Source organism: Podarcis erhardii (genome assembly GCF_964252035.2).
Source record: "Podarcis erhardii genome assembly, chromosome: 3".
NCBI classification, from domain to species: domain Eukaryota; kingdom Metazoa; phylum Chordata; class Lepidosauria; order Squamata; family Lacertidae; genus Podarcis; species Podarcis erhardii.
In genome coordinates, this window is record NC_138507.1 from 93,248,901 (window position 1) to 93,265,294 (window position 16,394).

The 16,394-nt window shown below is 43.1% G+C and overlaps 2 protein-coding genes across 3 annotated transcripts in view; one reads left to right on the plus strand and one right to left on the minus strand.

Annotated features, from left to right (window-relative positions):
- Positions 1 to 784: 784 nt before the first annotated feature.
- Positions 785 to 15,531, minus strand: CNIH4 (cornichon family member 4). 2 transcript variants are annotated; one of them, XM_081857842.1, is made up of 5 exons: positions 15,372 to 15,531; positions 9,199 to 9,267; positions 5,993 to 6,105; positions 2,927 to 3,067; positions 785 to 969 (listed from the first exon to the last, which is right to left on the minus strand). In XM_081857842.1, the coding sequence occupies exons 1-5, from the start codon at positions 15,438 to 15,440 to the stop codon at positions 942 to 944; spliced, it is 420 nt and encodes a 139-aa protein (XP_081713968.1). In that variant the 5' UTR covers positions 15,441 to 15,531; the 3' UTR covers positions 785 to 941. The 2 variants fall into 2 exon arrangements, with proteins under 2 accessions (XP_081713968.1, XP_081713969.1); XM_081857843.1 differs by lacking the exons at positions 9,199 to 9,267; positions 15,372 to 15,531 and adding an exon at positions 8,354 to 8,377.
- Positions 15,532 to 15,638: 107 nt separating this feature from the next.
- NVL (nuclear VCP like) overlaps positions 15,639 to 16,394 on the plus strand; it is a 44,723-nt gene continuing 43,967 nt past the window's right edge. Inside the window, exon 1 of the mRNA XM_081857789.1 lies at positions 15,639 to 16,136. Within this exon, the coding sequence (XP_081713915.1) occupies positions 16,074 to 16,136 (63 nt within the window). The 5' untranslated portion in view covers positions 15,639 to 16,073. The remainder of the gene's footprint in view (positions 16,137 to 16,394) is intronic.

Consider the following 16,394-nt stretch of genomic DNA (forward strand, 5'->3'; position numbering starts at 1 on the left):
TAGTGATAAAGCGGGATATCAAATCCAAACTCTTCTTAAAAAAAAAAAGAAAGAAAAGAAAGACATCCCCTATGACCCACAGCAGTTTGTTAATGTACTGGTGGAAATTTGATTTTACAGGGAACTACTCCAGGGCCCCCCAGATGGGGTAAGAGCAAAAACAATGCAGGTGTTTAGAGGCCACTCCATATCCCATATAGGTAGCATCAAATGTAGTTCTTGGGTTGAAATGGTTTATGTCACAGTAATATCTTGGGATTAGCCAAGCTCTAATGGTCTTTATCAACAGCACTTCAACACTACCACAGCTCATACAAAAACTACCATTTATTATGGTATAAGTTTTCACTCCATCGGATGCATTAAGTCCGTGGTGGCCAGACTTGGCTCTCCAGCTGTTTTGGGACTACAACTCCCATCATCCCTAGCTAAAAGGACCAGCGGTCAGGGAAGATGGGAATTGTAGTTCCAAAACAGCTGGAGGGCCAAGTTTGGCCATCACTGCATTAAGTGTGTGTGGATACACAAACGAGTGAGGAAGTGAAAGATTTTAAAAAGCTAGGTCCAAGGGAAATAATATTCAGTAAAATACAGGAAGTGATGGTTATGTACTTGTAACAGTGGTAATTCACAAAACAATTCTTGATGGTGACATCCTGGCATTGGTGCCATCATCTGACTCCATTCATTGGCTAGCTGGCATTCTTGAGAAAAATATGAACTGGATATAATAGGAAAATCGACTGAAGAAGGGACAAATCAACGGTTCGAGAAACTCAGTATGTTGGTTTTTAAAATATTTTTTATGTTAAAAAATACAGCAAAAATATTTTTTGTTCAAAGAGGAAAAAATATACTGCATGACGACACTGGTCTAGGTTTACTTGAAAGCTGTGAGTGACAACTCAGAATTTGGCAACTGTAACACTTCGACTTCGACTTCAGTCATTTATCAGCGCCAAGATCATACTGCAGAAAGAAGGAAAACATATTAAAGGTACAATTTTAAATATCTGAAGAAGTGTGCATGCACACGAAAGCTCATACCAAGAACTGACTTAGTTGGTCTTTAAGGTGCTACTGGAAGGAATTTGTTCAATTTTAAATAGATAACCTTACACGCACACCCTGCAACTTGCATCTTTATTATGCTAGAAACATTGGCAAAGTTGTTTCCATTTGGTTCATTTGCATAGTCCGGTCTTACTGAAGAACTAGGCATTGTGATGCAAACTGGTAGCATATGTGATTGTACATAGCTAGCCGTTACTACAGCAAGTCTCTTTTAGTCCAGGATATCCTCAAGTTTAAAGCTGCTTGATAATCAAGGCTTTATAAGGCATGTCTAGTGCTAGACAAATTCCAGAGTTTACAAGGTATGTATAATGCATAGCTGGTGTGGCATGTAGGACTGCCTCTCAAACAGGTCTGTCTTGTCAATAGTTCACCACCCTCAGTTTCAAAAGGATTTAGCTCTTAAGCCTTCAAATAAAGAAAGGCAAGGACCACTTTCATCATCGGTTGTAACATCCCCAGAACAGATGGGCCAATGATTTCCATCTCTGGGACTCTCAAAGAAAATCCTTATAACAAACATGTCCAGAAACCCAACCTCACAGCCTGAAATGATCTGAAAGGTGTGAACACTACATAGTGTTACTTCCCATCTATGAGCACATGGCATTTATTCCAAAAACCATTCCACACATGCAGAATAACCACCTTGGAACAGGGCCTATATTCTAGGGCAGGAATGGGACACTTTTGCCATATATATATATATGACAACATCAAAATATATGACAATTTACATATATGGAATCTTCTATATATGGAATCTTCTGAAGGTGCGCCCTGAATGCAGACATTTAAACAGAAACAAGGAACTGCTCAAAAACTGAGCCTGCAGTACTGTATACAGGACAATATGACAAACACTGTATACTACAGACTTTCAACTTATTAAACACTAATTCCCTCTTCCCAGAGAACTTTGGGAACTACTTCTGATGCGGCAGGAAAGAGAGTAAGGATCTCTTAGCAGATAAGACCCAGCTAAACTACAATTCCTAGGATGTTTTTGTATAAAGCCACAAGAGTGAAAAGAAATATCCAGCTGGATGAACAAAACATACCGCATCCAAACAGAAAGTGTAAGTTAAGAGTGGACTCGCACCTCATTGCACAGTGTGAGTGTCGCCACAAATAAACTTCGCCCACAGAGAGGCTCTCAAAGAAAAAGCCAGCAGTGATGGAAATCTTTGTGATAACCAGTCACCATACAACAAACATGACCAGGTGAATACATTGATTGATTTGTATAAAAATAAAGAGCTATTAATAGCTAAGGAAGCGCAAAGGAACCATGCCCTTGTTTACTTGCCTTTTTACACAAGAACCACAAGATCAATTTAAGTTGTGACAACCTCTGCTGTTGCTTTGTGAGGATTATGTGTCAGCAGTAAAATTTGGGGATGTGTTTTCAAAAGCAATGCAAGGTGCCTTTCTGGTTTGTTTTACATTAGATATATCCAGGTCTTGAATCTCTTTCCTGGATGAGCTGTAGTGTGATATCCCAGAGGGTCACGTGATGTGCTGGGCTCCCAGTCTAAACCTAAACCCAGTTACAAACAGTGTCAGTCAGATATTCCCAAATACCCTCACAAAAACACATGAGCATAGGCACATGCAGCAAAACTGAAATGCAACTAGTATTTTTTTTTTACAAAAAGAAAGAAATGGGAGTGTGGGGTTTGAGGAGAGAGGAAGAACTAGCATTTGGTCACTATTACGAATAGTGAATGTAGCAGAAAGCTTAAACAGCACAGCAGATAGATGAACCCTATTAAGTTCAGAGCTGGTGTGGCATCAGGTATTTTAAATATGCTGCTGGCCTTCTTTCCAAGTTGTAAGACTTGAGACTCACCTGTAAAGATACATGAAAAAACAAAGGAGATGAAAGCCAAGCTTAATCATGGCTTCCTTCATGTGCGATTTCAGCTGCCCTCGATTATGGATCTCTGTGGGGTCAAATACTCCCATGTTTCCACTAGGAACCATAATGTACCTGAAAAGGATTAAGGAAAAAATGTTGTAATGCCAACAGCACTCCAGCACAGAGGAGACACAATTCAAGCTCAGTGTGCTAATAGAAAGGACCAAAATATATCAAAGCATGAAGAAGGGTCTAGGTAAGCAGAGCAGCGGCAAAATAAGTTTTGGAGCAGATTTTGTAGAAAAAACTGGATTGATGGCTGGTGGAAAAGCAGGGTTTGTCCCAGAGAGAATACGTAATGTGATGGGAGGCAGATAATCAGAGGGCTCAAACAGGAGAGCAAAACGAAAAAGGGACAGAGAACATGGAAACCTGAATACTTGCGGGGGGAGATGGAAGCAGTGCAACTGGAAAGAAGGAGGGCATATGGAGACTGAGACTGTGCAAAGGGGGACAGTTGTGGAGAAAGCGTTTGCACAATATTAGTTTCAGTAGACAAAGAAATGCTTATATTGTCAACCATTTCAAAATATGGTACAAATTCATTTTCTGGAGAACCCTGGGAACTCCCCCAATCTGGAAAACTGGAATACTGCAAATGCAGGGTTACATATTTACTTGGAACATGGAGGAATTTAGTTAGGAGCTTAGGAACATGACCAGTTGAAAGCTGTCTCTCCACTGTGTGCATTGAAACCATGCTATTTAATTTGGATGCTACTTCAGCTACTTGACCCTTGCAAAGAATTGCTCATGCTCAGAACCTACTCATGTGAACAGCATTATCTGAGAGACTTCTGTGAGATCACAGTGTCCCCCTCGGCAATTAGAAAAAACAAAACATGGCAAGTTGTCCTGTTTACAGAGAGAAGGGCTATGATCTTTCGTAAATCACCTTTTTTTGACTTTATACTATTCACGGGAGTAGATCCACACAAGCAATTTATGTGTGAGGGAGAGCTGGCTGAAATGTTCTCTGACCCAAATTGTAGACCATATAATGGATCTGCAATCCACTTGTCAATATCAACTGTACAATGCAAGCAGCTTTCTACTGGGAAGGGGGATGGGAAAGGGAACCAAATGAATGCTTACTTTCTTGTGATCAGCACATACAAACCTGCATCAATGTACAAAATAGGTTCACAGACAGTAAAAAAACCCCAGCTTTGATATGGTAAATGTACTTCAGAAACCACTTTCACATTTAGCTTCTCTACTGGAAGCACAGGCAAGTTACTCATTTCGACATCAAAAAGGTCAAGTGGTTTTCTTTTAAAGAGAAATTAATTAACAACCGAGCACCTACAGCAATGCCTACAAGACTTATTTGGATATATTTTATTTTGAGGAGACATGAATAATTGTTTAAATCAGCATAAGTCCACAAAAGCTAATGAAGCTATTTAAAATTCAACAATAAAAGTATGAATACAGCAAAGGAGTAGTTACAGAAAATAAAAATATTGCAGGCAAAGACAGATCAAAAGGCTTGGAAAAACAAAAAGGTCTTGCTCTGGCAGCAAAACAACCATATAGGTGTCAGATGAGTCTCTTTGAGGAAGGTAATTCACAGCCAGGGGCAACCACTGAAAATGCCCTCTGTCCTGTGGCCACCAACCACACATCATCCAGGGCACTTTTGAGAAGGGCATTTAAGATGATCAAGTGGAAGAAGATCAAAAGCAACACCTGGAATTCTGCTCCAAAACAGCTATGTCAAGGATGGGAAACCTCTTGTCTTCTAGATGCTATGACTACAACTCCTATTGTCCCTGTCCATTGTCTGGGATGACTGGGGCTGTTGGGAGCTTTGAGTCCAATAACAACTCAAGGGCCACAGATTCCCCATCTCCCATCTACTATGTTAATTTCCCTCTAATGTTTCATACACACATAGAAGTCATCAAGAGGAACATGAATGTTTGACCTAATGTGCTAAGTTTTTTGTGTTTTTTTAAATTTATTTAAGATTTTCTTGGTTTACGAAAGTATATGCATTGTCTCTTTTCAGGTTGCAGAATCTTTTTCACATCTGAAGTGAGACATTAGTGTTGTGTACAGAATAAAGTTGAGGAAGAAGAGGAGGGGGAGGGGAGGGTGGAAATATTTGGTATATGTGTGGGGTTTTTATGTCCGTGTCACTTGGGTAGGTTCTCTTTCTATTTGTTTATTATATTTCCTTGGTAGCGAGAGGTTAGGAGGGGCAGGGCATGGTTGGTTGTCTTTAGTTGGCGGCAAACAAATCTCACTGCAGCCAACTATGGAAAACCAACCATGTGCTAAATTCACCACAATATTAGAGGAAAAACAGCTGCTCAGGCCTTATAAATAGTTACTCTACCAGCAGTGGTGTCAACTGTTATCAGCAGCACTTGGCAGAGCACCACAGCTATTGGAATTAGTGGCTCAGTATGTGTATCACTTAGGACATTATTACATAATGCCAATAATAATGGAAGAACACAAGGGGAAAGCAATTATACAAACCAATAGATTATTTCGCAGTAGATAGTGCCCACAGTAGCAATGATGGGGGAGGTATAGAATTTTATGTAATAGAAAAAATTCCCACCACATATTTTCCTGTAAAATAAACTTTCCATCCATCATGAGGGAGGCAGGCACAAACAACAACAGGGCCTGCTTCAACCCAAGGATCTTTTTATTTGGACTGGAATAAAGAAGCTCCAAGATGCAGTTAGTGAGCTTTCCGCCCCCCCCCCTCAAATGCCCTCAAGGAGGGAAGTCTCATCAGTCCTCAGGAAAAGCAAAACACCTCGACAGATTTAAAAGTTAAGAGAGTAGAGAAAGCAACACTGATGTTCAAGCCATTCCCGCTGAGGATGGTGAATTTCATAAATTGTGGAACTAGACAGACTAAAGGAGGAACAGCATGATGGGCATCAAGTCAATAACAGTATTCCACATCTGAAATACATTTTAAATAAGTGGTAACAGCTATAAAGACCCACAAACAACCCCACTGGCCCTTACCTATATATATTCCAGGTTGCTACAGGTAAATTGAGGAGGAAGATGAACCAGTGCAGTGAAATAAGCATTAATACAGTGACAATGGTATGGCCAATCAATTCAGGGATCACCCACTGGAAAAGAGAAATTTTTAGAAAAATAAAAGACATACTCTGTGGGAGTGTACAAGCAAATGGGATAAAAGTACACTGTCAACACTATTATCAGTCTGCCAACTGATCACAGAACTGGCACAATTCACATGACTCCAAGTACTTAAAAAAACAAAAAACAAAAACACCACAATGCCATCAAAGTGTCCAAACTTCTTTTCAGGATCTAGCCGTGCACTTCGGAGGCAGCATTGAGAAAAGTACTGCAGACAGAAGCAGTTGGGTCTATTTGGGAACATATCCAAGTCCAGAGTTGTGTGCAGGATTTGTAAAAAAAAAAGGGCATAATTTAGCATTCCAAGGATCTTAATCTTATTTTTTATGTTTCTAAGCCTTCTGGCTGAGCTCAGGCTTCAACACGTAGCCTGTCGCTTATCTTCCAACATTTCTCCAATGAAAATAGGGATATTCTAAGGAAAAGCCGGAAATTCCAGGATCAGTTCAGAAACTGCGACAGCTTCTGTAAATCTGGGACTCTCCCTGGAAAACAGGGGCACTTGGAGGATCTACTGTTGAGATTTCAGAAGCAGAAGGGAGAAGTGTGCCCAGGCTCTGAGACATCTATATCACCTTGCAAGTGGGCGCTCTTCTTTCTTTCTCTTTCTTTCTTTCTGTTTCTCACTCTCTCTCTCCCACACAAAAGCAAACATTGGCATGATTTTTTTCTGCTGAAACCCCTATTTTTGAGCTCAAACAGTAACATTCCACTTGCACTAGCATTACTACTATGTTCCTTTCTACTTACTTATGCACCTGAATAGCCTGCTAGGCTCCCTCTACAGCAGGGGTAGGCAAACTAAGGCCCGGGGACCAGATCCGGCCCAATCGCCTTCTAAATCCGGCCTGTGGATGGTCTGGGAATCAGCGTGTTTTTACACAAGTAGAATGTGTGCTTTTATTTAAAATGCATCTCTGGGTTATTTGTGGGGCATAGGAATTCGCTCATTATTTTTTTCAAAATCTAGTCCGGCTCCCCACAAGGTCTGAGGGACAGTGGACCAGCCCCCTACGGAAAAAGTTTGCTAACCCCTGCTCTACAGGAACAAATTCTAAATGCTTGCCTTTAACTTCAAGACTAAATTTCTAGTGAGGACTCCACAGAGGGAAGAGTACTTTCCAAAAGGGCAGGGCTGCATGTGTTCTGTTCTTAAATTCTTAAGACACAGTAATCCAAACTGTGCCATAAAAAAGATGACGTTGAGAACACACATATCTTTGCTATTTGTTAGCAATGGATACTAGTCCTCGGCAAATCGTTGATCCTTTAAAGCCATCAATGTGAAGCCATCTGACTGCAGAACTAATGCAACTTAACAGGAAACAAACTGTAAAGGGAGTGGATTGGAAGAGCAGAGGAGAAACCAGGTGGGAAAGGGGACTGAGCCATGGGATGCAAGCAGTGACAATACTACAAGGGGAGAGCAAGGAGGAAAAACACAGGAATGGGCTAGAGAGGCATACTTTGCAGGAAGTTGCAAATGGCCAGGTTTGGGCAAGGAAAAGGAAATGGCCTGCAAAGGACAAGAAGGTAGCAGAATGCGGGTATACAAGATGAGCTATGGAACACAGGAAGCCTTATACTGAGTCAGAGCACTGATCCAACTAGCTCAGTATTGTCAGCATAATACCCTCCAGGTCTTCAGACAGGAGTTCTTCCCAGCCCTTCCTGGAGATGTCAGGGACTGAATCTGGGACCTTTAGCAAACAAGGCATGTGATTCCCCCCAGAGTCATGGCTCTTGCTTTCCCAAAGCCAGGAAACACAAGGAGAAAAATACTGGAGTCATGAGTGTGGTGGAGGAATTTGAGCAACGCAGGTTCTGAGGATCAGGGGAGATCCAAAAGGCCCATTAACTGAACAACCCACATGTTGACACCAGGTCCCAAAGTTAGTTAGTGGGACGGGAAGAGGATTCCTTTTCCCTCACAAAGGCAAAATACTATTAGCATAGTGCTGGGGAAATCCCTGCATCAAAAGTACTACCAGAGGAATGCATCTAGATCTAAGTGGGTGAATTTTCAAATAAGCAAAAGGCAGAAAACTATCCACACATGAAGGACTCATCCATTTCTTAGTTATTCCATTGTAAGTCAGAATAGGGATTCAAGATGACCTAAACAGGAGAACTGGGCCCAAACGTAATAATAATAATAATTATTATTATTATTATTATTATTATTATTATTATTATTATTATTATTATTTATACCCTGCCCATCTGGCTGAGTTTCCCCAGGCACTCTGGGTGGCTTATAGCATATCTAAAAACAAAATAAAAACATCAAACATTAAAAACCTCCTGCCTTCAGATGTCTTTTAAAAGTTTCAATAGGGACAAATGTCAGGTTCTACACTTAGGCAGGAAGAATCAGGTGTACAAATATAAGATGGGGGACACCTGTCTTGTAGGTACAGTGGTAACTCTGGTTACGAACTTAATTCATTCCAGAGGTCTGTTCTTAATCTGAAACTGTTCTTAACCTGAGGTACCACTTTAGTTAATGGGGCCTCCCGCCACCGGCATGCGATTTCTGTTCTCATCCTGAGGTAAAGTTCTTAATCTGAGGTACTACTTCCGGGTTAGCAGAGTCTGTAACCCAAAGTGTTTGTAACCCGAGGTACCACTTTATAGATGTAAAAAGGATCTAGAGGTCGTTGCAGACCACTAACTGAACGTGAGTCAACAGTGTGATGCAACAACAACAAAAAGCTAATGCAGAAGTATAGTGTCCAGATCAAGGGAAGTAACAGTACTATTCTGCCTTGGTCAGACCACATCTGGAATACTGTGTCCAGTTCTGGGCACCACAGTTTAAGTAAGATATTGACAAGCTGGAACAAAGGAGGGCAACCAAGATGATCAAAGGTCTGAAAATCAAACCCTATGAGGAATGGTTGACAGTAAAATATATTTGACAGTGGAACTCACTCTATCGGTAGATAACGTTACATAATCCTGATTATTTCATATTAATAAGATGACCCCCCCACACCACTTCTAAATCTAATTTCAGAATCTCATCACTTTAAAAAGAGAAAAGGAAAAAAACTTACTTTATTTAGTTTTGAGCAGCAAGATCTAGCATTAATGTAGTCACATTCCAAATCTGATAATGTAATTATCTGAAGGTCAAGATAAGGAATTACTATGATTTGGGAAGCACTCTACCCTGTGACACAAGAGCCATAAATGCCTTGCACCACTCCTGAGTATTACAACAGAGTTAAACAGTTCATATAAACATCTGACTGCAAGGGATTCTACTAATGTAACAAAGGTTACAGAACAAGCAGAACGTTCACAAGCAAGAGGCTATTTCAGAAGATTAGTAACATTGATTAGTAACAGCAGAATTCACAACCCTGCTGTTACGCTGATAGACTTAACAACATCAGTGCACACAGCCAAGCCCCAAGATACAACATACTTGGCATCCTAGGTAGTGCAAGCCCCAGCATCCACACAACCACCGTGACTGGCCAAAGCAATCATAATAATTATAAGGCAGAAGCAGAGAACCTAAGGTGCCAACCTAAGCGCGCACACCCAAGACTAAGCGCAGGCTTCCCTGGCCATTATTGCAATTACTGTGTTGGGTCACAGCAGCTTCAGCAATAGCTGAACAGTGGCTTGGCCACAAAGGGTTCCACTTGAGAGCCAGTGTGGTGTAATGGTTAAGAGCGGTAATCTCGTAATCTGGGGATCCGGGTTCGCGTCTCCGCTCCTCCACATGCAGCTGCTGGGTGACCTTGGGCCAGTCACACTTCTCTGAAGTCTCTCAGCCCCACTCACCTCACAGAGTGTTTGTTGTGGGGGAGGAAGGGAAAGGAGAATGTTAGCCGCTTTGAAACTCCTTAAAGGGAGTGAAAGGCGGGATATCAAATCCAAACTCTTCTTCTTCTTCACCACTTATAGCTGGAATCTGCAGGAGCCTGACAGGTTTTCTAAACTGTTTTTATATAAGGAACTGTTTTTTACACTTTTAAAACTTTCCTTGTTTCGTGGTTTTAACTGTTTTCTTTGTTTTATAATTGTAAATTGTAACCTGCCCTGGAACCATATGCTAAATGGCAAGAAAGCAAATTAATTAAAGAAAATAGTTGCATCTTCATTGCAGAGCTATAGATAATCTACAGCTATAGATGTATCTACAGCTGGCTTCGCAAATGGTGTAAACAGGAACCGTTTGAATTCTTAGATCACGGACTGCAGTTTCTTGAAGATGGACTTCTGGCAAGCGATGGGCTGCACCTCACAACGGTTGGGAGGAATGTTTTTGCCAAAAATCTCAGAAACCTCATCAGGAGGGCTTTAAACTGACTAATGTGGGGGAGGGAGACAGTGCTCCTGAAGGTAGGAGTCTATCAATTGATGAAGATGATCATCCAAATGTCATAGACCAAATGGAGCAAACAGCACGCAGACCTAGTGGTGGGAGGAAAAAATCCTTAAATAAGAGACACGGGGGAATGATTAATGGACTTCAATGTCTGTACACTAACGCGCAAAGCATGGGAAATAAACAAGATGAGCTTGAGCTCTTGGTACAGCAAACTAAATATGACATAATAGGCATCACTGAAACCTGGTGGGATAAGTCCCACGATTGGAATGTAATAATGAAGGGATACAATCTATTTCAGAGAAACAGACCAGACAAGAAAGGAGGAGGAGTGGCGTCATATGTCAGGGATGTGTATACCTGTGAAGAGATCCAAGATTTAGAACCTCAAAGCCAAAGTGAGAGCATTTGGGTCAAAATTAGGGGAAAGAAGAATAACAGTGACCTCATTGTGGGAGTTTACTATAGATCCCCAAGCCAAACGGAGGACATAGATGATGCCTTCCTGGAACAGATGGCCAAGCATGCAAAAGGAAGGGAGATAGTAGTAATGGGGGACTTCAATTACCCGGATATTTGTTGGATGTCAAACTCAGCCAAGAGCATAAGGTCAAACAGATTCCTCACTGGCCTTGCAGACAACTTCATTGTCCAAAAAGTGGGAGAAGCAACAAGAGGAACAGCCATTTTAGATCTGGTCCTAACCAATGTTGATGACCTGGTTAGTGGAGTAGAAGTGGAAGGATCATTAGGCGCGAGTGATCATGCTCTTCTGAAGTTTACTATTCAGCGGAAAGGAGCAGCCAAGCATACTAGGACTCAATTTCTTGACTTTAAAAAAGTCGACTTCATAAAACTTAGGGAAGTACTGGGTGAGATCCCATGGACAGTAATACTAAAAGGAAAGGGAGTTCATGATGGCTGGGAGTTTGTTAAGAGGGAGATAGTAAAAGCACAACTTCAGGCAATACCAATGAGATGGAAACATGGAAGGTGCCTAAAGAAGCCAGGGTGGCTATCTAAAGAACTTTTAACTGAGTTAAGATTAAAAAAGGATGTGTACAAAAAATGGAAAAGGGGGGAAACCACCAAAGAGGAATTCAAACAAATAGCCAGCACGTGTAGACACAAAGTCAGAAAAGCTAAAGCACAGAATGAACTCAGGCTTGCTAGAGAGGTTAAAAGCAACAAAAAAGGCTTTTATGGGTATGTTCGTAGCAAAAGGAAGAACAAAGAAACAGTGGGGTCCCTCAGAGGAGAAGATGGTGAAATGCAAACAGGGGACACAAAAAGGGCTGAACTCCTCAATGCCTTCTTTGCCTCAGCCTTCTCCGATAAAGAAAACAATGCCTGACCTGAAGAATTTGGAGCAAATGATTCAGCAGAGGAAACACAGCCCAGAATAACTAAGGAGATAGTACAAGAATACTTGGCTAGTTTAGATGTATTCAAGTCTCCAGGGCCAGATGAACTGCATCCAAGAGTATTAAAAGAACTGGCAGATGTGATCTCAGAACCACTGGCAGTCATCTTTGAGAATTCCTGGAGAACAGGCGAAGTCCCGGCAGACTGGAGGAGGGCAAATGTTGTCCCTATTTTCAAAAAGGGGAAAAGAGAGGACCCAAATAATTACCGCCCAGTCAGTCTGACATCAATACCAGGGAAGATTCTGGAGCAGATCATTAAGCAAACAGTCTGTGAGCACCTAGAAAGGAATGCTGTGATCACCAATAGTCAGCATGGATTTCTGAAAAATAAGTCATGTCAGACTAACCTGATCTCGTTTTTTGACAGAATTACAAGCCTGGTAAATGAAGGGAACGCAGTGGGTGTAGCCTACCTTGATTTCAGCAAGGCATTTGACAAGGCGCCCCATGATATTCTTGTAAAGAAGCTGGTAAAATGCGGTCTTGACTACGCTACCACTCAGTGGATTTGTAACTGGCTGACTGACCAAACCCAAAGGGTGCTCATCAATGGTTCCTCTTCATCCTGGAGAAGAGTGACTAGTGGGGTGCCACAGGGTTCTGTCTTGGGCCCGGTCTTATTCAACATCTTTATCAACGACTTGGATGATGGACTCAAGGGCATCCTGATCAAATTTGCAGATGACACCAAACTGGGAGGGGTGGCTAACACCCCAGAGGACAGGATCACACTTCAAAACGACCTTGAAAGATTAGAGAACTGGACCAAAACAAACAAGATGAATTTTAACAGGGAGAAATGTAAAGTATTGCACTTGGGCAAAAAAAATGAGAGGCACAAATACAAGATGGGTGACACCTGGCTTGAGAGCAGTACATGTGAAAAGGATCTAGGAGTCTTGGTTGACCACAAACTTGACATGAGCCAACAGTGTGACGCGGCAGCTAAAAAAGCCAATGCAATTCTGGGCTGCATCAATAGGAGTATAGCATCTAGATCAAGGGAAGTAATAGTGCCACTGTATTCTGCTCTGGTCAGACCTCACCTGGAGTACTGTGTCCAGTTCTGGGCACCACAGTTCAAGAAGGACACTGACAAACTGGAACGTGTCCAGAGGAGGGCAACCAAAATGGTCAAAGGCCTGGAAACGATGCCTTATGAGGAATGGCTAAGGGAGCTGGGCATGTTTAGCCTGGAGAAGAGGAGGTTAAGGGGTGATATGATAGCCATGTTCAAATATATAAAAGGATGTCACATAGAGGAGGGAGAAAGGTTGTTTTCTGCTGCTCCAGAGAAGCGGACATGGAGCAATGGATCCAAACTACAAGAAAGAAGATTCCACCTAAACATTAGGAAGAACTTCCTGACAGTAAGAGCTGTTCGACAGTGGAATTGGCTGCCAAGGAGTGTGGTGGAGTCTCCTTCTTTGGAGGTCTTTAAGCAGAGGCTTGACAACCATATGTCAGGAGTGCTCTGATGGTGTTTCCTGCTTGGCAGGGGGTTGGACTCGATGGCCCTTGTGGTCTCTTTCAACTCTATGATTCTATGATTCTATAACACCTCTCTATCAGCTTGGGTTCATTCCTGTTAGTGTACAACTATTGTATATATTGAACATTTACGGCAGAATAGCTGCTGTAACAAAAGCATACAACCACACACTGGTCACATTCATATGCTGCAGGAAACCATGGGATTGTATTCAACTAAGTTTACTTAGAGTAGAACCACTGAGATTAATGGACCCATCTCAGTCATATCAATTTTATTGAGTCTACTCTGAGTAAAACTTAGTTGAATACAACCCATGGTTTCCCTTTATGTGAATGAGCTACAATGAGACTTACACATTCCTCCCTCTCTTCCCTTCCATCCCCTTTTGTGCACTGGAAACTGTTGTTGAAATTCAGAAGCAAAACCTTCAGATCCCCTGCCTGGAGGCACGCAAAGGGAACAGAGGGCAGGGTGAGCTGACAGGAAACTATGGTTTCTTGTCACAAGGCCAGCGTGGCATCATGCTGAACCCATGACAGATACACCTTCTTTGTGCTGTTACAATAAATTTTTGAGCTAGAAATTTAGACCATACTACAGGTTGTGACCTACAGAAGTAAGAGCTAAGTATGCCACTTAAAACACTGAATTTAACTGAAGCAAGGCATAATTATACTGACATGTTCAGTGCTCCATAATGCCTTACTTATAATGCATGCATGAAAATGAAGCAATTTTAGTTAGGAAATACTAGTCATGTAGTCAACCATGTAGCATAGCAACATCTTCAGCAGCATCAATATATTTAAGAAAAAACTCAGCATATCACACAATTCTTAACTAAAATGCTTGAACATTTTCTTAGAAAATGAGAGATATCTAAATGTTAATCTTAGGAGCAGGCACACTTAAGGTACTTTGGCCTTCAGAAAAAATCTGAAGGCTATGTTTAAGGCCTTTGTAACCTAAGAAGTCATAAAACAACCATGGAAGTATTCTTGCAACAGTCTGAATGATAAAACAAAGGGCACATATACCTGGAAGTAAGCTCCCATTCATGAGACTAAATAAGTTCCTATTCATGAAATTTACTTCCAAGTATACACATCTAGGACTAGGGTGGCAACCCAAGTATAAGCAGGCACTCCAGCAGAACTCTCAAATATCTCGTACAGCTAAAATGCCATGATAACAATAACAGTTTTCAATATTTTATATATTTGTAAGTTGCGAGTTCTAGGCAAAATTTAACCTATCCATATAAAAGAATCCGCAAAAAGCACTGCCTGAGCGCCATACTACAATTTACAGAGCTACAATAAAACAGGGTTTTTACAGAGTTAGGAAGACTGCGTGTGCATTTAAATTTCTGCTGGAAATGCTGCCATATTACCTCCATGTCTCCTTGGCCATCACCATGGCTGGTACCATAGCTTAGCAAAACTGGGTGGCTGCCAGGTCCCAGCAGTGGTGCCTTCTAGTCTAGGCTCTCCATGGGCAATGGGCCCAAAGGGGTAAGAGGCCAGCACTAATGTCCCATTTGCCTGGGCCAGGATACCAACCCTGACTGAAGGTGCAAGGGTCCGCAGATTCATTCCTTTTTACCCCTCGTTAGCCAAACCTCCATTTCCTCTCGCCCCAAACACCTGAAGGCAGCGTTTAAAACATTCGCACCCCACTTTTCTTCCCCTTAAACATATTCTCGAGGCCGCTCCCCAAAAGCCCCTCGCTGCCTCCCCACGGTCTCCTTCCCAGGAGCCCCTTCTTTCTTCGTTCTCCCGCAGCAGCACCTTCACGGCTCCCACGGCCGACGGTCACCGACGCCCCCCGCCTCCCAGAGCCCCTTCGCCGCCCCAACGGTCCTTCCCAGCCCGCCCGCCCACAGACCACGGAGGGCTGCCGCGCCCGCTCGAGCCTCCCTCTTCCCAGGCCGCCTGCCAAAAAAGAGAGACCGGAGGATACGAAATAAACGGAGAGGAAGATCAGGGCGCAGCAGTCAATGAGCGAAAAAATGAACACCACCGACTCCATCCCGCCACTGACAGTGCCGCCTCCGGCGCGAGCCCCACCAGCCACCGTATATCGCCACACCCCTCGCGTCCCTTCGCAGCCACCGTACAGCTCCCGCTCCCTGCGGCTTTGCCGCATTGCACGCTGGGAATTGTAGTCTATCCAGTCGCTCAATAGCGGTGTGGCAAACGTGAGGTGCTCGAGATTTATTTATTTTTGGGACTGCAACTCCCATCATCCCTGACTGTTGACGACGGTGACTAGGAATGATGGGAATTGGAGTCCAACGGCATCAGGCGGGCTGCGTCGTCGTCCCCCCACACGACCAAGGGATACGAAATGCTTCCGTAAAGAGAGAGCTGAAGCTAGAAAGTATCATAGGCACCGGGAGTGGAAGGGTTGGAACGGGGGGCTTGAATCAGGAATGAGACGCCAATTTGGGCCTTCATGAGTCGGGTGGGTGTTAGGCGTCTAAAGCAGTGCCTGCACGGGGATCCCAACCCGCCTCTTGGCTCTGCCTTTCCCTTTCCCGAGGGGGTCGTCGTGCCTCAAGGCGAGGCCGATTTCCGGGGTCTTCAAGGAGTCTGAAGCGGAGGGAGGCGGAGCTCCCGCTTCGTTGGAGGGGTGGAATTCGGCGGCGGTGGCGGAGCTGCCATGCGGATTCGCGGAGGAAGCAGCCCCGCAGGGGATCCTCGGCTGAAGCATCGGATTAAGCAGGTAGCGCTTCGTTTCTCTCCCTTGGTCCTTCACTTATGGGGTGGACTCCCCATAAGCTGAGCCGCCTGGGCTTTCTTTTTGCACCCTGGGCAAGGAAAAGCGTGCCTCTGAGCCTACTTAGACTGCTTTTGCCGCACTACGCCAACCCAGCAGCCGTAGCTAGGTCTGGCACATCCAGCACTGGGCGATCAAGTCCGTACGTTTTTGTTCTGCAGACCAAGTTGATTTTTTGATATATTTTTTACCTTGAACTGAATT